The following is a 24,853-nucleotide window of genomic DNA, read 5'->3' as shown; positions in this document are numbered from 1 at the left end:
CTGGGAGGAAGGGCGGGATATAAATAAATAAATCAAATCCTATTGTGAGAAATGGAGAAAAACTTCTTTTTTTCAGTTTTTCTTCATGCGGTGGCTTCTTCTGTCTGTTGTCCTGTATTCGCCACACTCTCCTTCCTTACAATCTGCTCCCAGTTAGTGCTTGTTGCAACTACCCTTTTGGGCAAGGAGGGCCCAGCAACAGTTTCCAGTTACATGTCTTATATTTTTTTGTTATCTGCCCTTCACCACAAAGTCCCAGGGCGGGTCCCAGCAATTTAAAACTACAATATTAAAAATAGTTTAAAACAAATTGCTGTCACAAGAATAGTGACTGTATGGAATTAATGTTTTCATTTGGGATTAATCCAATATGCTGCATTTAATCCTGAAAGGTAGCAAATGCATAATAAATGTTTAGACCACTCATGTGACCCTAAGCTCCTCCCCCTGTTTGCTCCCACCTTTGTCTAGGACAGAGCTCTCCTTTACAGCTCCACACTATCTCTGTGTGTGTTTTCCTTATCTCTGATTCTTTCTACTTACCTCCTCCTTTATTGCTCCTTTGCCTTTCTGGCCTTACTGGGTTCCCCCCCCCTCCTCTTCATTCCATTCGTTCTCTTTCCTCCTCCATGGCTCGCTTGGGCAGGCAACAAAAAAGGAACTTCAGCTTGTTAGTGTTATGAGACATATAAATTGAAATTGTCCACTACCACTGCAGTGACCCTCCAGCTGAGAGCTTACACTACATTCTTGGACAGCTCAGGATCGCCCTTTCTCTTGAAGGCTTTCCACAAAGCAGATTGTTGTCATGCATGGAGAATGTAGGAGAGCACTGGGCTGGTCCAAGAGCTCCGTCGTGCTTGCATCTGTTGCCACAAGGGACTCCCCAGTGCCCTATTTGAGAGGAATAAAAGAACTGGCAACCTTAAAAATCAAGGTTGCTATGGTTACCGGCTCAGCAACTTCACACCAGATACCAATTTTTGAAGGCAGAAAAACCTCCAGCAGCAGGCAACCAGATACCAGAATAGATCAGACACAATTACCCTGATACCTGTTGGGAAACAAATTCTGCCAAACACGGCCCCTCCAAGAAATTCCTGACTTGTTTTGTTGATAACTTTCTCCTACAGAAAGTGGAGGAAGGAACTAGAGGATCAGCTATTCTTGACTTAATTCTAACCAATAAAGATGACTTAGTGGATCAAATGGCAGTTACGGAAACTCTGGGGTGTAGTGACCACATACTTGATTTTAAAGGAAAGCAAAAGCTGAAAGTAGCCATACGCGTACCCTGGATCTCAAGAAAGCCGATTTTAATAAAACTCAGAACAATGATAAGATCCCATGGCAAGGAACCCTAGTGAGAAATGAGTGCAAGATGAGTGGCAGTTTCTAAAAAAGAAAGTTCTGAAGGCACAATGGCAAACAATTCCAACAAGGAACGAAGGGGGAAGACAGCAGAAAAAGCCAATGTGGCTTCACAAAAAGCAATGTGACCTGAAAACAAAAAAGGACACATACAGGAAATGGAAAGATGGTGATGCCAGAAAGGAAGAGTACAGACACATAGCACAGAATTGTAGGGAAGGTGATGGGAAGGCTAAAACTGAGAAGAAGCTGAAGTAACGAGGGATACTAAAAGCAACAAAAACTTTCTTCAGGTACGTCCATAGTAAAAGACAAAGAAGAAAATGTAGTTCAGCTACTTATTGAGGATGGCAAAATGATAACAGATGACAAAGGCAGAATTGCTCAATTCCTACTTTGGCCGAGTCTTCTTTCAAAAGAGAATCTATGACCCACCTGGCGAGCCTGAAGTACAAGTTGAAGTGGTAGGATTGCAGCTTGAGATTGATAGGCAAATGGTCAAGGAATACCTAATTACTTTGAACAGGTTCAGTTTTCCGTTGCCCGATTAACTACATCATAGAGTAAAAAAGGAACTGGCTGAAAAACTCTCGGAATCACTGTCTGTTATCTTTATTATCATCTCTCATCACAGCCTGAATCCCTATAGGTGGTGGATTCCTGGGGAAATTTTGGAGCAGATTATGAAGCTGTCCGTCTGTAAGCACTTTGAGAACAATGCAGTGATTACTAGAAGCCAACATGGATTTGTCAAGAACAAATCCTGCGAGAGTCATTTTATCTCCTTTTGATTGGGTGACCTCCTTGGTAGACTGTGGGAATGATGTAGACATAATATATATCGGCTTCAGCAAAGCTTTTGACAACACACCCCATGATATTCTAATTAGCAAACTAGCTAAATGTGGGCTGAATGGAATAACTATCAGTGGTGGCCCCCGAACTATGGAACAGTCTCCCCGAGGAAGTACGCCTGGTGCCGACTCTGCTCTCCTTCCGGCGCCAGGTCAAAACCTTCCTATTCTCTGAAGCATTTTAAGTTACACTGATTTATTTTTTAAAATGTTTATTGTATTGGATTGATGATTGTATTTTAGTATTATTTTGTTATTCATTGTATTTTTATGCTATTTTATGTTCACCGCCCAGAGAGCTATTGCTAGTCGGGCGGTATATAAATTTAATAAATAAATAAATAAATAAATAAATAAATAAATAAATAAATCAGGTGGATCCACAGTTGGCTACAAAATTGTACTCAAAGGGTGCTGATCAATGGTTCCTTCTCAAACTGGGAGGGGAAGTAATGGGCAGGGTACTGTAGGGCTTGGTCCTGGGCCCAGTGCTCTTCAACTTTTTTATTAATTACTTGGATGAGGAGATGCAGGGAATGCTGATCAGATTTGCAGATGATACAGAACTGGGAGGGATAGCTAATACTCTGGAGGACAGAAACAAACTTCAAAGTGATCTTTGTAGCCTGGAGCACTGGGCTGAAAACAACAGAATGAAAATTAACAGGGATACTTGCAGAGTTCTACACCTAGGAAAAAGAAACAAAATTCAGAGTTATTAAATGGGGAATACTTGGTTCTGCGATAGTACATGTGAGAAGGATCTTGAAATAAATAATAAACAATAGCAGGGGAGCTATCATCCTGGAAGTGGGACACAGCCATAATGTCCCTGAAGGCATCATCCACCAACCTCTCTGCTTCTCCCAGCTTTATCAGGTCAGGAACCTTGGCCTCAAGTAAACAAAATTGTTCCCCGAGAGCCAGGACCTCATTGCACCAAAGGCATCCCATGCCTTCTGTCCAACAGACAGACAGTGCAAAACAATGGAAAGGCCCCACACCCCTGCGGGCTTCCTACCTGCATGATTATTTTTGTAGTTTATTGAGCTACTTCATTGAAAGCTTAGGTTTTGTTCAGGTCATGGAACAGACGGGCAGAGTGGTGTACCCTGGACTTCCCACCCTGCTGCTAAACTCATCTTGATGGTCTGTTGCTGGGGCACAGACAGTTGCCTGGGGCTCACTGGCTCGTGGAGTGGGCTCCCTTGCTACACTGTCCTAAGCTTACATACTTGGCTGGTTCATAAGAACATAAGAAGAGCCTGCTGGATCAGGCCAGTGGCCCATCTAGTCCAGCATCCTGTTCTCACAGTGGCCAACCAGGTGCCTGGGGGAAGCCCGCAAGCAGGACCCGAGTGCAAGAACACTCTCCACTCCTGAGGCTTCCGGCAACTGGTTTTCAGAAGCATGCTGCCTCTGACTAGGGTGGCAGAGCACAGCCATCATGGCTAGTAGCCATTGATAGCCCTGTCCTCCATGAATTTGTCTAATCTTCTATTAAAGCCATCCAAGCTGGTGGCCATTACTGCATCTTGTGGGAGCAAATTCCATAGTTTGACTATGCGCTGAGTAAAGAAGTACTTCCTTTTGTCTGTCCTGAATCTTCCAACATTCAGCTTCTTTGAATGTCCACGAGTTCTAGTATTATGAGAGAGGGAGAAGAACTTTTCTCTATCCACTTGCTCAATGCCATGCATACTTTTATACACTTCTATCATGTCTCCTCTGACCCGCCTTTTCTCTAAACTGAAAAGCCCCAAATGCTGCAACCTTTCCTCGTAAGGGAGTCGCTCCATCCCCTTGATCATTCTGGTTGCCCTCTTCTGAACCTTTTCCAACTCTATAATATCCTTTTTGAGATGAGGCGACCAGAACTGTTCACAGTATTCCAAATGCAGCCGCACCATAGATTTATACAACGGCATTATGATATCGACTGTTTTATTTTCAATACCTTTCCTAATTATCGCTAGCATGGAATTTGCCTTTTTCACAGCTGCCGCACACTGGGCCGACATTTTCATCGTGCTGTCCACTACAACCCCGAGGTCTCTCTCCTGGTCGGTCACCGCCAGTTCAGACCCCATGAGCGTATATGTGAAATTCAGATTTTTTGCTCCAGTATGCATAATTTTACACTTGTTTATAGTGAATTGCATTTGCCATTTTTCCACCCATTTACTCAGTTTGGAGAGGTCTTTTTGGAGCTCTTCGCAATCCCTTTTTGTTTTAACAACCCTGAACAATTTAGTGTCGTCAGCAAACTTGGCCACTTCACTGCTCATTCCTAATTCTAGGTCATTAATGAACAAGTTGAAAAGTACAGGTCCCAATACCGATCCTTGAGGGACTCCACTTTCTACAGCCCTCCATTGGGAGAACTGTCCGTTTATTCCTACTCTCTGCTTTCTGCTTCTTAACCAATTCCTTATCCACAAGAGGACCTCTCCTCTTATTCCATGACTGCTAAGCTTCCTCAGAAGCCTTTGGTGAGGTACCTTGTCAAACGCTTTTTGAAAGTTTCTTCATTCAGACAAGACTTCCATTTTCTGAAGGAAGACTTTTTGCCTCTAAGAGCTTCCTTGACTTTGCTCACTAACTATGCTGGCATCTTCTTGACCCTGGCGGTACCTTTTCTGATCTGCGGTATGCACTCCAGTTGTGCTTCTAATACAATGTTTTTAAACAACTTCCAAGCATTTTCGAGTGATGTGACCCTCTGGACTTTGTTTTTCAGCTATCTTTTTACCAATCCCCTCATTTTTGTCAAGTTCCCTCTTTTGAAGTCAAATGTGACCATGTTGGATTTTCTTGGCAATTGGCCATTTACATGTATGTTTAATTTAATAGCGCTATGGTCACTGCTCCAATCGGTTCGACAACACTTACATCTCGCACCAGGTCCCGGTCCCCACTGAGGATTAAGTCCAGGGTTGCCGTCCCTCTGGTCGGTTCCATGACCAACTGGTCTAGGGCATAGTCATTTAGAATATCTAGAAATTTTGCTTCTTTGTCATGACTGGAACACATATGCAGCCAGTCTATGTCTGGGTAGTTGAAGTCACCCATTACTACCACATTTCCTAGTTTGGATGCTTCCTCAATTTCATATCTCATCTCAAGGTCTCCCTGAGCATTTTGATCAGGGGGACGATAGATCGTTCCCAGTATTAAATCCCTCCTGGGGCATGGTATCACCACCCACAATGATTCTGTGGAGGAGTCTGCCTCTTTTCGGGGTTTCAAGCTTGCTGGATTCAATGCCTTCTTTCACATATAGAGCGACTCCGCCACCTATACGTCCTTCCCTGTCCTTCCAATATAGTTTATATCCAGGGATAACCGTATCCCACTGGTTTTCTCCATTCCACCAGGTCTCCGTTATGCTCACTATATCAGTGCTCTCCTCTAAGACCAAGCACTCCAGTTCTCTCATCTTGGTTCGGAGGCTCCTAGCATTAGCGTACAGGCACTTGTAAGCAGTGTCTCTCTTCAAGTGTCTTTGGCACTTGTGGTTTGGCCTGTGGTAATTTTGCCCTTCTGAATGTATATCCTGTGCCCCTGCTCTCACAATGCCTACTTCTAGGCCTACCCCTTTTAAAATTTCATCATTTCCTTGGTCTTTATCCCAGGGGGGAGGTTTATTCCGAACTGGACCTTCCTCAGCTCCTGTCGGGTTTCCCCCCTCAGTCAGTTTAAAAGCTGCTCTGCCACCTTTTTAATTTTAAGTGCCAGCAGTCTGGTTCCATTCTGGTTCAAGTGGTGCCCATCCCTTTTGTACAGGCCCGGCTTGTCCCAAAATGTTCCCCAGTGCCTAACAAATCCAAACCCTTCCACCCGACACCTTTGTCTCATCCACGCATTGAGATTGCAAAGCTGTGCCTGTCTGGCTGGTCCTGCATGTGGAACCGGTAGCATTTCAGAGAAAGCCACCTTGGAGGTCCTGGCTTTCAGCATCCTACCTAGCAACCTAAATTTTGCTTCCAGGACCTCACGGCTGCATTCCCCCATGTCGTTGGTGCCAACGTGCACCACAACCACTGACTCCTCCCCAGCACTGTCTACCAAACTGTCTAAACGACGGGCGATATCCACAACCTTCGCACCAGGCAGGCAAAACACCTTGCAGTCTGCATACCCATCACACACACCCCACTGTCTATGTTCCTAATGATCGAATCACCCACTACAAGGATCCCTCCACCCCCTGGAGATATATCCTCGGCATGAGAGGATTGCTGCTCATCCCCCATGGAATGGGTCCCTTCTAAGGGATCATTTCCCTTTTCCTCGGCTGGATGCTCTCCTTCCCTGAGACCATTGTTCTCCATGATAGCAGGAGAGCTATCATCGTTGGAGTGGGACACAGCTATAACGTCCCTGAAGGCCTCCTCCACACACCTCTCTGCCTCTCTGGTTTTCCAGGTCAGCCACCTTGGCCTCAAGGAAATGAAGTTCCCGGAGAGCCAGGAGCTCATTGCACCGAGAGCACACCCACAACTACTGTCCAACAGGCAGATAGTTGTACATGCTGCAGGCGGTGCAAAACACTGGAAAGCCCCCACACCCCTGCTGACTTCTTACCTGCATAGTTTTGTTTAAGGTTTATTACGTCAATAGGTTGGAGACTGCGGTTTAGTTGTGGTCAGGGAACAGACGAGCAGAGTGGGGGGCCCTGGCCTCCTCGCTCTGCTGCTTAACTCGCCTTGACGCTTCATCAGCTGGGGCTCCCTCGCTAGGGTGCTCTGAATTTATGTGTGTGGCTGGTCCCTCCCAGCTACTGCTGCTAGCCTGTGATGTGTTAATTGAGGCTGATGGCTCAACTAATCCATCTTTGTTGCTAGAGGCCCAGGTGACTTCAGTGGCTAGGAGTGCCTTTTACCAGCTTTGGCTGGTAAGACAGCTGTGGCAGTTTCTGGACTGGGATAGCCTGACCACTGTTGTCCATGCACTGATAACCTCTAGGCTGGATTACTGTAATGTGCTCTATGTGGGGCTGCCCTTGAGGTTGGTCTAGAAGCTGCAGCTGGTGCAAAATGCGGTGGTGAGACTGCTCACTGGGGCAGGCTATCACCAACGTGTTGCCCTGCTGCCGAAAGAATTGCACTGGCTGCCCATTAGTTACTTGGCCAACTTCAGGGTTTTGGCTTTGGTGTACAAAGGCCTACGCAGGTTGGGACCAGAATACCTGAAAGACCGTCCTACCTTTATATACCCAGTCAATCACTGTGCTCTGCAGGTGAGGGCCTTCTGCAGATACCATCTTATTAGGAGTTCCATTCTGCACAACATTGGAAGCAGATCTTTAGTGTTGTGGCACCTGCCTTTTGGAATTCCCTCCCCTTATATATCAAGCAGGCACCATCTCTGTTATCTTTCAGGTGCCTATTAAAGTCCTTTCTCCTTTCAACAATCCTTTGAAGTAAAGACCTTATCCCAGTCTGCATTGGTACTGGAATTGCTTTTTAAGATGTTTTTAAAGCAGATTATTTTTTAAAAACATTTTTAAAGATGTTTTGTGTTGATATATTTTAAAGTCTTTTGTTTTTAGTGCTTTTGTTTGCCGCTCTGGGCTCCTTCTGGGAGGAAGGGTGGGATATAAATTTAATAAATAAAAAATAAATAAGATGGTCTCAACTAGGGCCTCATGTTCAGTACACCTTGCTTCCAAGCCTCAGTATATCAGTCCTATCCAATGGAGTTCTAAACACTGAGATTCACATCCCCATTTCCAACACTTCTGGAGGAGGTCGACACTTTTCAACCCTCCCATTGTATATGGGTTCTCCACCTGGAGCCTACACATAGTCCTTAATGGTCTCATGGCATCCAGTGCCTGTCCTGGCTGATGAAAAGCACCAGGGCCATGTGGGTAGTAAATACTTCCTTGGATGTGTGTTCTGCTTCAGCTCCACTAACCTTAGTTGGGAAAAACACCTTTCTTAAATTAGAACATCCTTGATTTCTATTGGCCAACCTCTAACTTGCCTTTCCTGAGCAATGAGTTGGAGCAAATGGTGGTAACTCACCTCAAGGCTTTCTTGGATGAGAATGATTTTCTAGATCCTTTCTAATCTTTGTCTGCTCTTCTGAGCTTGTTAACACTGCTCTTGTTTAAACTACAGTTTGTAGTGTTGGTTATTACTGAAAGATCTCACAGCTCGTACTGAACTTGGTAGATCAGCTGAGAACAAACAGGAAAATCCTCATTGATAAGATTCTTTTTGAATCACAGCAAGAAAGGAAGCGATTATGACCACCCTAAAGCCCCTCCCCCAGATGCTTCCAGAAGGTAAAAGTCAGTGAGACCGTAATCAGGTAGGTGAGGCAGAAGCGTCCCTTGGCACAGTCCCTCACATGCCTCTGTTCTGTCTGTTTCCATCTATGCAGGAAAGAGGATCCCCTGCCCGGAGCAGAGGCCACGTTGAACGGTCCAGCTTGACACACTGCGTGGCGCTGGATGTGCCAGACCCAGGCTGGGCTGCCACTGTGGGGATGCAGCTTGCCCTCCTCCAGACAACTTCATTTAATTTTGAGTAATACACGCTGTGTTGCCAAGAGTACTGGCACTCAAGAATAGAGGTGCCATTTCAGGTTTGCCGCTCTGTTCTGGAAGGAGGCCCCTCCCTGCCTTGTTGAAATGTAGCCCGGATGAGATGTCGCCTGACAGAAGCCTCCAGCCAGCCTTGAATCTCTGTGATCTCTGCCACCGCCGCCGCCGCCTTGGTCCTTTGGGGAGGGAGTCCTGTGCCCCCTCCTGTTCTGGCTTCCAGGATTCAGCTTCTCTTCCAGGAGGCAGAAGACTGCCGCATGGACAGTGCCCCAGGCGGCCTCGTGGGACTCAGGGTCTAGGTGGAACTGGGCCTGGACATCCTTCTGTATAGCAATAATGCCTTACTGGAAATGTGTGCTGGTGAGAGGAGGCAGGCAGGATGGGGCAGGAAGGCCCCTGGAATCAGTGGCCTGAAGGCAGGATCTTTTTGCCACATTTTTCTTACTGTTTCAGGGAAGGAGGCCCCTTTGGGAGTCTCTGTTTAGTTTTGCCCTCTTTCCTCCCAACGCCAGCTACTGCCAGCCCTGTGGTTGGTGCTGCTGGTGCTTGGCTTTGGAGAAGAGTAGCCACCCCAAAGAAACAGCGGGCGCAGTGGCCAGGCATCTCCATAGGATCAGACAGGCTCCTGGAGGGTTGTCTATTTTTCCAGCCGCAATGGGCTCTTCTTTTAGTTTATTTTCTTTTGTAATGTTCTTAATGGATGCAGGAACTGCAACACTTTGCACTTTGAATCTAATGCCAGCCTTGGAGGTTGGAAGAGGCGGCGGATCCCATCAGACTTGACTCTTGCTCGCAATGCCCCAGAAATCTCTGCAGGAGGGGAGGGCTTGGCCCAAGCTCAGCTGCAGATGGCTGCTCTTGCCTGGGGGGCCTGTGTGTATCCTTCCTTTCTCCTCCCCCTACCTTGGAGGAACCTGCCCCCCTCACTGTACCCTGGCTGTGCTGTGCAGGGGCCGGGGCGTAGGAGCTGCTTTTACCCCGGGGGCAGCAGAAGCCAGGATCAGCTGCTATCTGTAAATCCTCAGTTGATGCTTGCTGGTTGGAACAACAGCCGAGCTGGAAAATCAGACACTTAGGAGTACCTGGGATTGAAGCTTCTGCAGCTTCTCAGTTGGTTTGCGGGGGGGGGGGTGTCACTTAAAAGTCTAGCACAGCTGTTGCCTGAGTCTACCCCTGCCCCTGTTCTTGTTTGCTTTCCGAAGTACTTCCCTTAAAATGTCAGACTGTGATGCTCACTTATTCCAGACATTAAATGTTTCCACTTACGCCTGAATGTGGGGGAAGCAGTGGCCAAGGGCTCTATCCTGCTGCTTGGGCCTCTAGTTTGGGGGCTGTGTAACTTCAGGGGAGCTGTGGCATTTCTAAGCGGAAGGCTACACTCATTGTTCTCTCTTTTGCTAGTTGTGAGGGCTTGAGCTTCATGCTGCTGCTGCATCAGGCCAGTAGCCTCTCTAGCTCAGCAGTCTGCTGCCTTGAGCGGTGGCCTTGCACTGGCAGCAACCGTCCAGCAAGCCTTGTACAAAAACACCCAGACTGAGGCTCCATTGGCACACTTGTGCTCTTCTGGCCTGTCCCCTCTCAGAAGAGGCATTGCGTCATTGAAGAAGAGGGTGAAAAGGACAGCCCCACTGATCAGGCTGTTGAAGCACCTTCCCTCTGAGGAAAGGCAACACCTTCTGGGGCTTCTTCGGGACTAAGGCTGGATAGCAAAGAGATTCTACAAGTGGGCATGATGTAGGGAAAGGAGGGAGAAGTTCTCTCTTTCTCCATACCAAAATTTGGGGTTATGAGATGAAATTATGATTGGTTCAGATTCAGGATGGGCTAAAGGAAGCCCTCTGTCACACCATCAAAGAAGAATTTTGGGATTCCCAGTCCCAAGATTTGCTCATTGTTATTAGCAACTTTTAAAAGGATTAGATAAATTCTTGGTGGCCACAGACAGCTCTGTCAGCTGTGCTAACTCATTGGGACCTCCAGGCTCAGAGGTGCTTCTGGAAACCATTTGCTGGGGGCAAGAAGGGGGAGGGCTGCTGGTGCATTGCCACCACCTTCATATCCCAGCGTGTGAGCTTTGCAGAAGCATCTGCCTGGCTGCTCTCCAGATGCTGATGCAAGGTGAGCCAGATGTTCTTGGGGGCTGTGGCCTTCAGGTGACCTTAAGACTGCCAAGGTTGCAATCCTACATACACCAGGCACAGCCTCCAGGTGACGCTGGACTGTCAGCCCTAGCCAACATGGCCAACAGTCAGGGAGGATGGGAATTGTAGTCCCTCATCATCTGGAAGGTGCCAAGTTGGCTATCCATGCTATACAACCTTACTACCTGGGAGTAAGTCACAGACTTACTTCTGAGTAGGCATGCATATGATGGTGCTGTAAGTCCAGCATAAGCCAAGGCCTGTCAGTGGAGCTCTACTCTATCTCCTGTTCTAGAATCGGAGAGGTAGAGAAATACAATACTGATAATTGCACAGCACAAAGGCTCACGATAAACTCTTTGGGAAAGAGTGACAGCTCAGTGGTAGAGGAACCACTTTGCAGGCAGAAGGTCCCAGGTTCAAATCACGCTGGCATCTCCAGGTTGAGCTGGAAATGTGCCATGTTGGAAGCCCTGGAGTTGCACTGCAGGTTAGTGGGGAGAGTACTGAGCTAGGGAGACCCCAAGCCTGACCCAGGATATGGGCACCTTATACCAAGTCCCAGAAGAAACTGCTTCAGCAGACAGACAGACGCCGTGGGACTGCAGCAAATGGCAAGTGCTCTTTTCCCTTCTCTTGGGCGGAAGGAAGAGTCCTGCCTGGGGCACCCTAGAGGCTCATCTTGCGCTGCCTTAGCCAGCCTTGGTTTCCCATTAAAACCTTCAGGTGGTGTGAAAAGCCGCTGCCTGACTCATTGATTTACTGGAATGCAAGTTAGCAGTGCAGGGTAAACTATGTTCCCGCAGCTGTCTCTTTGGTGTGTCTAGGCGGTGGCAGGTGGTGAAGGCTTTCCCCTCCTCTCAGGAAATGGGGGGCTGAGTCCGCTTGGAGGGCTGGGGCTCCTCAGCTGGCTAGCAGGCAGAGTTGTTTCAGCTCCCTGTGGGGGAGGTGCCATCTCCTGCTTTGGATGAGCTGGAAGGAAAAAGGCCCAGCCAACGACTGCCTCTAGAAAGACCCTCCCTTCTCCCTCTTGGCAGTAGAGGGTGTTTCCCCTCCCATGGGGCAAGGAGGACAATCTGGGTTTCAGAGAGAAGGGTCAAGGCCATAGCGCTGCCATCTGCGTTGGCCTTTGCCCCCCAAGGAGGTTCAGTGTACTTTGGCTAGGCAATGCCACCCCAGCAGCGGCAGAGGCAGCATAGACTTAGCCATGGACCGACGGAGGCCAGTTTTCTGGGCTACTCGGGTAAGGAGGTAGCCCAAAGGGTGAATCAGTCAAGCCCCAGCCTACCTGCTGCCAAAGTAGCTGATCTTTCTCTGACTGCTCCTGCCTCTTCCCATCCAGCCAGTGTAGCTCCCTTTCTTTGGGACAGTCCACAACGTAGGGACCTTCCTTTCTTAAAAGTACATCTTGCCTTCTGCATTCAGCACCCAAGGGAGTAGCAAAGGCCTTGCTCTTCTGCAGACTTCATCCAAAAGTGCCCCTGGTGTACAGGCTCTGAAAAGAGCGACCTTTCTTGAGCTGGTGACCAGATCCAAAGGGTCCCAGGCGTTGCAGTGCTCCTGTGCCCATCCCTCTTCTTCAGTCCAGAACACCCCACCTTGCCTGATCCCACCACTCCCACAGCTAGTGCTGGGCTTCAGAGCTTCTGCAGCAGCAGGACCCACAGCTACCAGTATAATGTGCTGTTCCCAGCTGTGTATTGGGGGGGGGGTCTCCTGAGAGGGCTTGTACCCTAGGGCAAGATGTTCTGTGGGAGAAAGTTCTGCTCAAAAGCGTAGGGGTGTACGTGTGTGTGGACTTCTCCCTGTGCTAGGAATACCATAGCAAAAGCTGGTGCAGGATGGCTCTAGGGGGAGCCCTGGCCAAATCCCGCTTCCTGTTGTTTGCAGCGGATGAAATGGTGGCCAAAGAAAGGCTTAACAGAGGTGAAGGTGTTTCCCTGGGGGGGGGGGGGGTTCTCCCAACTTCCTTATGTAAGGGAGGCTTTAACACTTCTAGGTCTGACGACTGCAGCAAAACTTATCCTTAGGATGATGCTCTGTCATCTTAGTGCCCTTTCTGAAATTCTTCAGCAGGCTCTCTCAGGCCAGAAGTTGGGTTCCAGGCAGTCCTCTTAGGAAGCTCTACTCCATATGGAGGCCCTGAAAGCCCTGGTAGTTGGCAGAGTGGTGGTCTCTGGATAGCAAAGAGGCCTTGAGTGACAGTGGGCAGGAAATTGTTCTCGGGAGGGTCAGAGCACCCCACTTGCTTAGCTGTGGCATCAACTCTATATTATCTTAGGCTAAGGGTTTGCTTCTAACCTCAGCAAAAGACAAATAGCAAAAACTTGCTCATTGGAGACACCTCAGTTTAGAGCCGCATACCTTGCAGCTGCTGGGCAGAACAAATGGGTGTGGCTTTAGGATATAGAGCCTAGCTACATACGAAGATCACTGCTGATCCAACTAATGGTCCATCTAGTGCAGCATTGTCGCTTCCCCTGAAGGGCATTTGTTTTCCCTGGAACGGGCTCTGCTTCATATAACGTTTCTATGGATATCTACGAGGCAAAACTTGCCTAAGGCTCCATAGTGTGGTTAGGACAGAGGCCACCAAGCATAGTCTCTGCCCGAGCTTCTCCTGTTGTGGCTCAAATTCTGCAGTGTGCTTGTACACCAGTGGCCTTTGTGCAAGCCTTTGTCTCCAAAGAAGAGCCCTGCTGCATTGGACCAGCATGGTTTTATCTAGTCCAGACTTCTCTTCCCCGGGGAGGGGGGGCAGGCAGCTGGTTCTAGGAAGACCACAGGTAAGGAATGAAGTCAGTAGCAACTCTCCCAGCAATTGCAAACCAGAGGCATAAAGACCCTCTGCAAGGAGGTTTGATCTATGTACTGCAGCTCATCATAATGGAGAGACAGGGTAGCCTCTGGATTTGCTCCTTCAGCTGCTGCCTTTAGAGCAATGGATGGAGCAGGGAGTGGAGAAGAGAGGCCTCTCCATTGGCCAGTGGTCAGGCACGGTGATTTTTAGTCCAACACCATCTAGTGGGCCATTGCAGCTCCCCGCCCTCGACTTCCAGGGTAAGAGGAATGGGAACTAGGGGTTTATACTTGGGAATGTTCATCCTAGGGCAGGGTGTGAGCGCATTGGCCTTGCCCTCAGTCCTGCACTTTCATGGGTGGAGCTAGGCTTAAGTCTTGGGGATGATCCACCCCACTCATCTGTTGTGTTAAGGATAGCAAACATTTTGTTGCTGCTGCGGTAGCAGCATTGTTAATTTAGGGGTGGCAATTCCACCTCAGTCAGGGAGTGGGAAGGGATTTTTGGTGTTTCTGCCACCTTTTCCCCCTAGAGGAGGGACATCGCAGTGATGATGAATGCTCTCGTGCCACATTTGAGGCCAAAAAGTCATGATGCATCGATTAACCTTCAATTTGATTGGGCCCAACCTTTCTCTTTGATGGATACTTTTGGAAACAAAGAGGCACCTTCCCCCAGCTGGGTCCCCTCCCCCAATCAGGGGTAGCTAATATGGCTCCTGAGCCAAGCCAGATCATCTGTGGTGCCTCAGAGGAGGGATTCTCTTGCTACTAACAGGAAGGACCCTTGGGGGAAGGCCTAGCCTTTGGGGCTTGAACGGCTGCAGCAGTAACCAGTGGAGTGCTGGTAGCTTTGTCTGGTCATTGAGCCAAGAACAAAACGAGGCCAGAAGCCTAAGCATGGGCCCTAGGCCCTCCTGTCTCCTTTGTGATGCAGCATGCTTGCCTGGCTATGGCACAGAATAATGTGAGCATCTGTGTATTTGGCATATATGTGGGTGTAGACAGAGAGCAACTTGCATTCTCCATGAGGTGCATGGCTGGTTTCCTGGATGCCTCACAGGCCTAGCATGGCACAGCTTGAAGACGAACAGCAACCACCAGAGGTGGCCACAGTCATCTGAACAGACTTTGCTCTTTGCCTGCAGGCGGCTAGTTTACCATTGAACTAACCCCCCTTTGTGATCATCTTCAAGCTCTCGTATGTATTATATCTGTAAAAAAGGATGCCTCTTAGAAACAGTGTTGGCTCACATGGCACGGTTGTGCAACAGGGCTGACCTTTCAGCTTTGGCTTCTACACTACCTGATCCTTGCAGCATTTCTTCTGCCAAAAAGACATTTAAGTAGCTGATGGAGTTGTAGTGTGTGGGTGCCAATTGCTTTCGGTAACTTGGTTGCTAACTTGGACATGCTGAGTTTATGAGGTGCTTGAGGATCCAGCCTTATGTTAGATGATGGCCAGCAAAACCTTTGTCTGTGTTAAATATGACCATTATTGCACAGGCTGTTGGGGGCAAGTGCCCATTTTTTCTTCTTCAGTGACAGCACACCTCCACTCCTAAGGCCAAGGATGAAAAGCAATTACTAGCCTTCCCCCAGCTGAGCGTAAAACTGTCTTCCAGTTGAATAGTGGAGTATCCAGCACATTCCAGATGTCCTTTCAGCAGACATTCACACATAGCGGATTGAAGCCTGAAAAGAAGGTCAAAGGCTCTGAGCCAAGAGGCAGGCCAGTAGGAGGGCAACTCGTGGTGCAGGAGTAGAGGGCCACACAAAGGCAAACACTGTAGGATTGGATGGCCTTTATATGCTTGCCTTTAAATATGTGTATCGCCTTGTAGTAAACCCCCCCCTCAAGTGCCAAGGCAACTTCTCATCACAGGTCAGGAGGCAGAAGTCTCTTGCTTAGAGCCCAATGGCACGTTTGCCTCAGTATGGACTTGCTCCGAGGCAGTCTTTCCTGAGCAGAAAAGCCTTCGTGTTCCTTATGGCCTAGCAAACTCCCTGTGGTTTCCTATGAGAACTGTGTTTGCTTCTGTCACTTGTTTCTACTGTATGACCCGCCTTTCTCAAGAGCGCTGCTCAGATGGGTTGGCTCCTAATTTCAGCTTCAAGTACATGTGAGTTTGGGAGGTGGCTAACCAATGGCAACAAGCACAGATCCCACAAGGTGACTCAAAGGCTGTCCAGCCACCAACTGCGTAGCATCCTCCCAACAGCGCAGCACAACTCTGTTGAGAAAGGAAAGCAGCTGGGCTGTTGGAGGTTGCAGAACTGTGGTTATGTTACAGACAGCAGCTGGCACACCATGCTTTAGCTAGAGGGGAAAGAACTTGCATTTTCAGTGCTGCTCTGTGTGCCTGGACGTTCCTTCAGTCTGTTCCTGTAGCAATGATCTCCCCCTCAACTGCCAGATCTAAACCCACAATTTTTAAGGTCCTAATCCACTTATTTGCAGCTGGAGCTATTATGGCAGGTTCTGTTGCAACTTTTTACAAAAACAGTCTATAAAACGAAATGGCATATGTTTTGGCTCAAGTCATTTTTGTTCGCTGTTACATTGTTTCAAGTAAGAGTTTTTAGTTTTCTGCCTCCACTGCAGTTGCTAGTCCAAGGGCATTCCTACTGAGAATCTTTCATCCCTGAACTGCTTGACCAATCTTGCCTCTCAGAGGGAGGATGCAGGCATTGCAACCACTCGGGTGAACTGATGCTGTTCCCTCCCTCCTGGAATTCTGTGGACTGGTATAACTTCCCACTTGGCTGATCTACTAGGGTCACCAGTTTTCCCTCTTCTGAGTAGTGATCAGTAGAAGTGGTCTCCCCTCAACAGCTGCCGCTTTCGTCCCTCCCCCCCTCAGAAAAATGTTTCCCCTTTGCCTACCAGGCCTCTGCTCCCACATGCTCTAGCTGCAACAACTGCTGCTGCTGCAAGTTTTCACCTGGTGTTTTCCTTGCCACTGTTCACAAGCAGATGGCCCCTATCTTTGCTTTAGTTAGTCAGATTTCAGTCATGGCCTCTTGATGAAGAGTGAACAGGGTTCATTGGAACATGCACACCCATTCACCACTACAAGGTGACGATCCAGCGAGGGGAAACCCTTTACATAAAAGGTACCCATCCACACATACGCTGCTCAAACTGTCCAGAAATGTCCAGGCTCATCCTCTCACAGAGATTATTTTGCCATTTCCGCTACCACATTATTATTACTAGTATTAATTTTTTATTTATTAAATTTATAACTCACCGTTCCTTTGAGAATGAGCCCAGGGCAGCATTGCTAGGCACCAAATGTGGTCATCACGTGCATGTCGCTTCAAAAGCTAGCTTCATTTGCATTTGGTGTCCCAGAAATGAATGATGGAGGCCACATCAAACAGCAAGAGGTGACACCGGGTTATGAGAGTAAAATCCTTGTCTAACGAGCTCCAAAAGGATGCAGAAAGGATTTTGAAAAGCATGGAAATCTTCATCTCTGCTTATGTTCTTGAGCACTATAGCTTTCCTCATGAAAACCCCATCTGTGAATGCTTAGTAGCCAAGACAATCAATCGGGACCTCCAGAGAGCTGCCAGATGCCCAAAGCAAACCGGGTTGGGGTTGTAGGCTACTCAGAAACATGGCGGCCCCACTTTGAGGCTAGATGCACCTTGATATGATCTAGGAGAGTTCCTCTTATGTTCATATTTTCTCCGTTCTTCCAAGGCAATGGGGTGAGCACAATTTCTTCTCCCGATTCCTTGGAGAATGAAGAGCCTGGAGACATCTGGGTAACTGCTGGACTTTATGCTGTTAAGAATAGGGGTCAGCCGTTTTTTGTCCCAGAATCCTAGGTGCAAGAGCTGCAGCATCTACCAAAGACCTGTCTCCAACCTCCATCTTGAGAGTTGGTCTAAATGCAGGCATTATGGCTTTGTAACACCCAGCCAATTTTTGTTCGCTCTCTCCCCCTCCCCATTTTGCTCACTGTTTTGAGATTTTGATTGGTCTTAATAAAGATACTGCCCAAACGGATTTTGGAGTTGCACTACTACCAGCTTCTTAGTTTAAAGCATTCCAGAAAATGCCTGGGGCATCCCTTGACAGAAACTCAGCTTATCCCTCCAAAGGGATCAGGAGACAGGATGGGCACTCTCACTTCCATTCTCCAAAATGTCTTTGTGGAAGACGATGGTTAGGACTAGGGATAGCTGCCCTCACTCCAAATGTTATCTCTGTGGGACAGTGTTAGTTCCATCACAGCAAAAAGGAAAGCACAACCTCACTGAGATCAAGAGAACAGCAATGAGCAGCTAAGCATCCTCCCCTGCCCCACACAAGTGCACACACAAGCTGTTCTCCAGGCATCCAGACAAAGCCCAGCTTCCCAAGACCAAGTGCCCCAGATGAAGTGCTGAGGTAATGTGTCTCCATGCAGAAGGCCCTGAAGCATAATGACTCTCTGGCTACATGGGTACAGCTGTGCCATGGAGAAGCATGAAGTGACATCCAAACAAAGGTGTTGTGTATTTCTTTTTTTATTATTAAATTCCATTAGTTTTTTTCTCATATATTTTTCCTCTAGGCACAAGGACTCTGTAGATTTGACACAATGTACAGAAACTTCAGTAATCTACAACTGCTCAAGGAAGTTACAAAACCCTCCACACCAGCCACAGCCTTTAGTGTACAAATAAAAAAAGGGGGCAGTTGGGTTCCAGACTATGTACAACATCTTAGGGCTTGAAAGAACACACTTTTTGCCTTTAAAAATGTAAGGGGGAGGGGGAATGCTGTCCGACCAAACTTGAGCTCCAGCGGAAGATGGCCGCTGTCTGGTCTGCGAGGAAAGCAGATCACATGATTTGCTTCGGGATGTCGGTATATGACACAAAATTTGGGGAGGGGGCAATTAGAGGATCATGAGCTGCACCCACTGGACAGTGCCCAGATACACAGTCATCTTGCAGGAAGGACCAAAAAGCTGGGAACTGATCAAGAGGTGCTGGGAGCCTGGCAGGCTCCTCTTCCTCCCTCCCCCATTTTGAGCCTCTCACCCAGGACAGAGCCTATTCCCACAGCCCATAGAACCCCACCTTCAGCAGCAGCAGATGCCAACATCTGGGAAGATGGGAGGGGGAGGCAAGGAGTGCCAGAACCCACACTCCTCCTCTCCCCAACACCATCCACTAGACGGGAGCACTTCAGGGCCAAACACTGTTTGTGCCACCGCCTGCGCCATACCCTCCCCTATTCCAGCAAGCTGGCCAGTCCTCCGTTGCTGCCTTTCCTGGCAGAGGGCACTCCAGGTCAGCAGGTGTGGCTGTGGAGGTGACAAGAAGGTCTTACAGCTATGCCAATGCCAAAGCCATCCACCTGGGGGCGCTGCTGACCACTTTGCTACCCCAAACCTGACCTGCCACTGCCTCTCTTCTTAGCAAGACGTAACAGACAGATCCTGACCTTCTCCGCCAAGCAAGGTTTGCAGAACATCCTGGGAAGCCAGGCTGAGATCACTGAGGGGAGACTCCCCCACATCCCACATCTCCTTCTTCAGTTCTGTCCTGACCCAGTCCAGGCATAACTTCTGCTTCACTCCCTGAGGCCCAGAAGAGCAGCTTTAGGGGCAACCTCAGGCATCGGATAAGCAGCTCTGGATGCGGTCAATCCATTGCTGAGCCAATTGCACATCCTGGGCGCAGAAATTGTAAACACGCTTTGTTGTCTTCACCTACAAGGGAAGAGAGAAGACAAGCTGAGCTCCCGGGCAAGCGAGGGCCTGAAGGCCAAAGGCTCCTCCCTCTTCCAGGCTCCAGTACCCAATGGCCACATTAGCAGAAGGATCAGCTGGCCAGCCAGCCTTCCCTAGAGGAAGGGCAACAGCCTCCCCCCTTTAGGTATTTCAGGCGGCACTTCCCCCTCCTCAGGCAAGAAGCAGCTTACATCAAAGAAGGCTTTTTCATCTACCATCTTGGGCGCTCCCATCGTGGGGGTGCCTGGAGTAATCGACTCCACCTCAGCCAGGTCGATGACTCCTTTGCACTCCACGTCCAGGCGGCTGTCATAATACCGCAGCTACAAGACACGAAGGCCAAAAGTCAAAGCCCCCAAGTGTGTCTGCCAGGATAGGCCCCCTGCTCTCCCCCACACGCAGATGCAACCTACCTGGTGCTTGGTCTTATCCAGCACAAACCAACGGGGCTTCCAAGGCTTCATGAATGCTCCTTTCTTGTAAAGGGAGCCCTCATATGATCTGCAGAGGACAGAGAAGGCTTAGTAGGGAGAGGCGACAGACAGAGGGGTGGCGTGGGGTGGGGTGGCATGGGGGAGAGACCCTCTTTTCAAACTGCCTCCATTCAGCCCACCCAAACCCCGAAGGGCGAGTCTCTCGCACCGATTCTCGCTTTCTGCTGACTGGAACTGGCTGTAGAGAGTGCTGGTGCTTTTGCGACCTCCTTGCTTCCCACTGGATGGAGTAGATGTGCTGCTGGTGTCGCTGTCCAGGCTGAGGTTGATTGTGGAGCTGACACCTCCGCTTTCCTGCAGGTAGACACCAAGCGAGCGCCGCTGGTGCGAGAGGCTGGATGCCATCAGTAGGGAGCCAGCTGCCACCTGCGGGTGAAAGATCACTTGTGTGGGAAAGGGGCATTCTGGGGAAGGCAACGCTTGGTAGGAGCTGACCAAGCACACCCAGCCCCTGGACTCCCACGCAAAAGATCCCTTACCCTGCCACCAGTGTCCGTCTGGGCCTCCGATCGCTGAAAGGCTTTCACTTTGTCCCACATGTCCTTCCAGCGCTCAGGAACCTGCCCCAGCTCCAGCTCCAGGTTTTGCACCTCCTGTGAGGGAGAAGCGGCAGTCAGAACTCAGAAGGACCAAAACGTCCACCAGGGCCACCCACAATCAGCATAAACAGCAGCTAAATCCTGGCCCCTCCCACTGCACAAGCCCTTCTCCATCTGCTCACTGGGAGAGAGAGAACTATCTACCCATTTTCAAGCTCACTTTCATAGCCATAAGGGCTAGAAATCTGCCTTTTTAAAAATTAAAGCAATGGTTCTTGCTATTACCAACAGTTTTGCACCAATGCAGCCAAGAGCCAGCCGTGACCTTAAAATACTGAGAAAGGGAACGCTCCAAAATAAAAGCAGACTCGCAGTGCTAGAATAGTCACATTTCTGCACCAAAAGGATCCAAAATCCTAAGTGAAACTGGAAATGGGTCACCTGCAAGTCACACAAATTATGCAGGGCGGCCCAACTTGCTCCTTTGTATCATTTGTTTTGCACCTGACAGTCAGAGGTGGGCAAGGGAGGGAAGGGGTGGGTGTGGAAGCCTCAGGACCCTCCAAGCCTCTAAGGCATTGTTATTGTGATGTTCAGCTTTTCTCTGGCTTCTGTGGCTCTCCATGCCCAACCCACCACCCACGCCTAATTAAAAAAAACCTGGCCCAGGCAAAAGAGACTGATCAAGCTATGTCCACCCTCACATCTAGGAATTCCAGACAGCCATCCTGCACCTCCAACAGCCTGGAATGATGGTATGCTTTAGGTCAGACTCGATAGCCTTAAAGGCCCTTCCAACTCTACTATTCTATTATACTAATCTTCTCAGGATTCCACAGGAGTGTCCTCCTCCTCCTCCTCCTCCTTCTCTCTGCCCCGCCCACAAGGCAAAATGACCCCACTTTCCCTTCCCAGCTCAAGAAAAAGAGTATGACTTTATGGAGTATGTACAGTTGTTCACTTTACGGAACAACTCAAAAGGATAGTAGTTGGGTGATCTATTCCTAGTGGGACTTAGCCCCCTTCTCTCTCTCCCCCTCTCCAGTCTAAATACCCACTGGGATGGTAAAGTCCTCCAGTCACCTTCCGTTCAAACAACTGATGGCTCAGACTTTAGGGTGGGAGCAGGGCACAGTCATCCATGCAACAAAGGAATCAAGGAATCCAATGCCCAGCCATATGAGGGGGTAGTCCAGCCGTGGGGAACCTCTGAACTGCAGGCCTAATTAAGTCTGACAAGCCTCTCCATTTGGCCCATGAGGCTGGGGCAAACCACATCCACCTGCACTCCTGAAGAGCTGGCAGAGGAATCTCTTATCTCCAGCCTTAGCACTAAGCACTACGATCAGAAGTAAGTCTAATTGCTAAAAGAGTTGCACTGGTTACCAGTTGCTTACCGGGCCCAATTCAAGGTGTTGGTTTTGACCTTTAAATCCCTATACGGTTTTGGCCCAGTCTATCTAAAGGAGCGCCTCCAGCATCATCAGCTATGCCGTCCAACAAGATCAGCCTCAAAAGACCTTCATCCCATCAGTCAAAACAGCCAAACTGGTGAGGACTAGAGAGAGGGCTTTTTCAGTTGTGGCCCCCACCCTGTGGAACTCCCTCCCAAATGATCTCCGCCATGCCCCTTCTATGATAAGTTTCCGCTGGGCCTTGAAGACCTGGCTCTTCAGGCAGGCTTTTGGGGTTGGCTAGATTTTATCTTCATTGTTTTTAGATTTTTAATGTTTAGGTATTGCATGCCTATTTTGTACGTCGCCCAGAGTGGCTGGACACCCAGCCAGATGGGCGACTAATAAATTCAATAAATAAATAAAAGCCCTCTGCCTAACCTCTCTCCAAGAGCCAGCAGAAGACCCAATCTCTGATTTTGGCACTTAGTGCTAAGATGGGAAGATAAAATCCCTTTCCCTGTTCTTTTACTACTACTACTACTACTACTACTACTACTACTACTACTACTACTACTACTTCTTATATGATTTATATCCCGCCCTTCCTCCCAGCAGGAGCCCAGGGCGGCAAACAAAAGCACTAAAAACACTCTAAAACAACGTGAACAAAACATCCTTAAAAACATATTAAAACAAAGCATCTTTAAAAAACATCTTTAGAGATTTTCTCTGAACAGCAGACAGAGGGATTCTTCCAGTCTCCCACCCCAGGAGTGGACTGGAAATACTGCGAGAGACAGAGAGAGAGTGCTTGCACACACACACACACACACGCCCGCCCGGTGTGTGAAAGTATGTGTGTAAGTATGTGACTGCCTGTGTTCAAGAGGAAAGGAGTGCTGTGTGCATCAGTTGTCTGGCTATTGCCAGGGGTGAGGGAGTAGAGGTACATACATTTTTTTCTTTTGGGGGACGGGTTGTTTTTTCATTTTGCCCCACTCGCACTGGAATACAGCCTCTGGAAGACTAGGCCCACAGACTGAAATAGGTTCCCCATGCCTTCGGCCTAATCTAACACTAATCCTTCTAACATGGCAAACTGGCAAGCTGTTCCAAGCTGGCCAGAGTCTAACTCCCCACAAATGCAACCCCACATCAAGCTCTCTCATTGGGAGGTAAAGGCAGGCTCTCCCTACCCCCTCCATCACCACAAGCACAGTTGTCCAGAACAACTCCTCTCCCACCCTGGCCAGTGTGTTCGGCTGCTAGATAGACCGTGTGGTTCCCTGGGGTGCCTGAGGCAAGTCAATGTGCCACAAGAAGGAACAGAAAGGGCAGCTTTGATTCATGGTGCTGTTGTGTCACACCCACAGAGTCATGGGTTTGCATCTGACCTCACTTGGCTCATGCATACAGTCCCACTCCCTACATTCATGCCCCAAACAGGACAGGGATTTGTCCAAGGGCCAAAGAGAGCAGCTGAACACTCCCCCAGCCCCACTCTGATCACATATGTGGGCACAGGTGGGTCTCCTGCTTCTCATGTGCCCATCTGAACACTACCATGTGACATCACTGGAGGAAGATGAGGAGGAAAAGGTTCCAGGGCACCAACTGACCTCCAGCAGCCGAGAAATTGCATCTGGCTCTGTGCGGCTGCAGTTGTCATAGCAGGGCCAGACGATCTTGCGCTGGCTCTGAGGGGTGCTGGTGTCCTGCTGGCTGACCTCCTCTGTAGGGTCCACTTGGCCCTGCACCAGCTCCCAGTCATAGGAGGGGCCTTCAGACAGGGTTTCCTGTGTGTAGTAGTCCCACACCTTCAGGTTGGAGATGTTGCTGTATGGACGCAAGACCTAAAGACAAGGCAAGGGCGCAACCACATCACTGCCCTGAAGGCCACTGTTCTGTCATAGAATCATAGAATAGTAGAGTTGGAAGGGGCCTATAAGGCCATCAAGTCCAACCCCCTGCTCAATGCAGGAATCAAAATCAAAGTCAAGTGATCCCCCCTCCAAACACTCAATGGAGAAGGGTGCCATGACACTGCTTCAGGCCCCACAGATTGGCCCCACAGAGCTGAGCAACTGGGCTGTCTGCTGGGCCCTAACACCACCAGCAGCTGACCCTTCTAAGCGATTTGGAACAGTGTCAGGAAGGCTCAGCATAATCGAGTACATCACGCATCACCTGCCAATTTGGCTGGTACGCACCTCGCCATCCTCTGGGGCATACATGTAGTTGAAGAAGGCTGGCATTTTCTTGTTCAGCCGGTCCATGTAGTCCCAAATGGACCTGAACAGCTGGGGGCCCTTCCGCTCACCTTTTTCTTCATACAGGAGACCTGCAGGGGAAAGCAAGCACATCCTGGGAGTGGCAAGGCACCCTCCTGCCACATCTGGCCCCTCCCACCATGCCCTGTGCTGCTCTTTACCCAGCTCCAGTCGCTCATAGTCAGAGTCCAGCAGGAAAGTGCGGAAGCGATTGGAGACATAGTGGTAGCTGAGGAACTTCAGGTAGTACTGGCTGAACTCAAACTCCATCGGGAACTGCAAATGGATCTGCAGAGCAGGGGGAGAAGCATCAGGAGAGCGTGAGGCCAGAGGGGCCGGTGGGCCTCCTGCTTCCCAGGGGCTGAAGCTTCATTCTTTCTTTCTTTTACAAACTTCTAGGACATTTTTCAGGGCAGTGACTGCCAAATACGACTGATAACAATAAAAGCACAGCATAAAATCAACACACACACACACCTCTCCAGGAAACGGATGCCAATAAAATATGCGGGGGGGGGGAGACTCAATCCAGTGAAAAACATCAGCCATGGAAAGCCACTTGGAAAAGGCAAGGCATTAAGACTTTTCAGAATCCCTGCAGTATGGGAGCCCAGCAAAGGTTCCCCCCTAGGAGGACCAGAGCCATCAGGCCATCATGGCAAAGGCCTTCTCATGGCCACCAGCCTCACTGATC

At 49.1% G+C, this 24,853-nt stretch overlaps 2 protein-coding genes across 16 annotated transcripts in view; one reads left to right on the top strand and one right to left on the bottom strand.

The window, feature by feature from the left end:
* Positions 1-16,249, top strand: part of PPP6R2 (protein phosphatase 6 regulatory subunit 2) — a 118,385-nt gene extending 102,136 nt beyond the window's left edge. For all 10 annotated transcript variants that reach the window (XM_061637929.1, XM_061637924.1, XM_061637926.1 and 7 more), the window contains one exon: positions 8,619-16,249. In XM_061637929.1, the coding sequence (XP_061493913.1) occupies positions 8,619-8,670 (52 nt within the window). In that variant the 3' untranslated portion in view covers positions 8,671-16,249. The remainder of the gene's footprint in view (positions 1-8,618) is intronic.
* Positions 16,250-18,229: 1,980 nt separating this feature from the next.
* SBF1 (SET binding factor 1) overlaps positions 18,230-24,853 on the bottom strand; it is a 96,586-nt gene continuing 89,962 nt past the window's right edge. For all 6 annotated transcript variants that reach the window (XM_061637907.1, XM_061637906.1, XM_061637909.1 and 3 more), the window contains 8 exons: positions 24,321-24,447; positions 24,100-24,230; positions 23,509-23,742; positions 20,433-20,546; positions 20,102-20,319; positions 19,873-19,960; positions 19,651-19,782; positions 18,230-19,438 (listed from right to left, as the gene is read on the bottom strand). In XM_061637907.1, the coding sequence (XP_061493891.1) occupies positions 19,340-19,438; positions 19,651-19,782; positions 19,873-19,960; positions 20,102-20,319; positions 20,433-20,546; positions 23,509-23,742; positions 24,100-24,230; positions 24,321-24,447 (1,143 nt within the window). In that variant the 3' untranslated portion in view covers positions 18,230-19,339. The remainder of the gene's footprint in view (positions 19,439-19,650; positions 19,783-19,872; positions 19,961-20,101; positions 20,320-20,432; positions 20,547-23,508; positions 23,743-24,099; positions 24,231-24,320; positions 24,448-24,853) is intronic.

The sequence above is a fragment of the Rhineura floridana genome, chromosome 8 (assembly GCF_030035675.1).
Source record: "Rhineura floridana isolate rRhiFlo1 chromosome 8, rRhiFlo1.hap2, whole genome shotgun sequence".
Classification (NCBI taxonomy): Eukaryota; Metazoa; Chordata; class Lepidosauria; order Squamata; family Rhineuridae; genus Rhineura; species Rhineura floridana.
The sequence above is the reverse complement of the archived record's forward strand: the minus strand, read 5'-3'. Positions and strand labels throughout refer to the sequence as shown.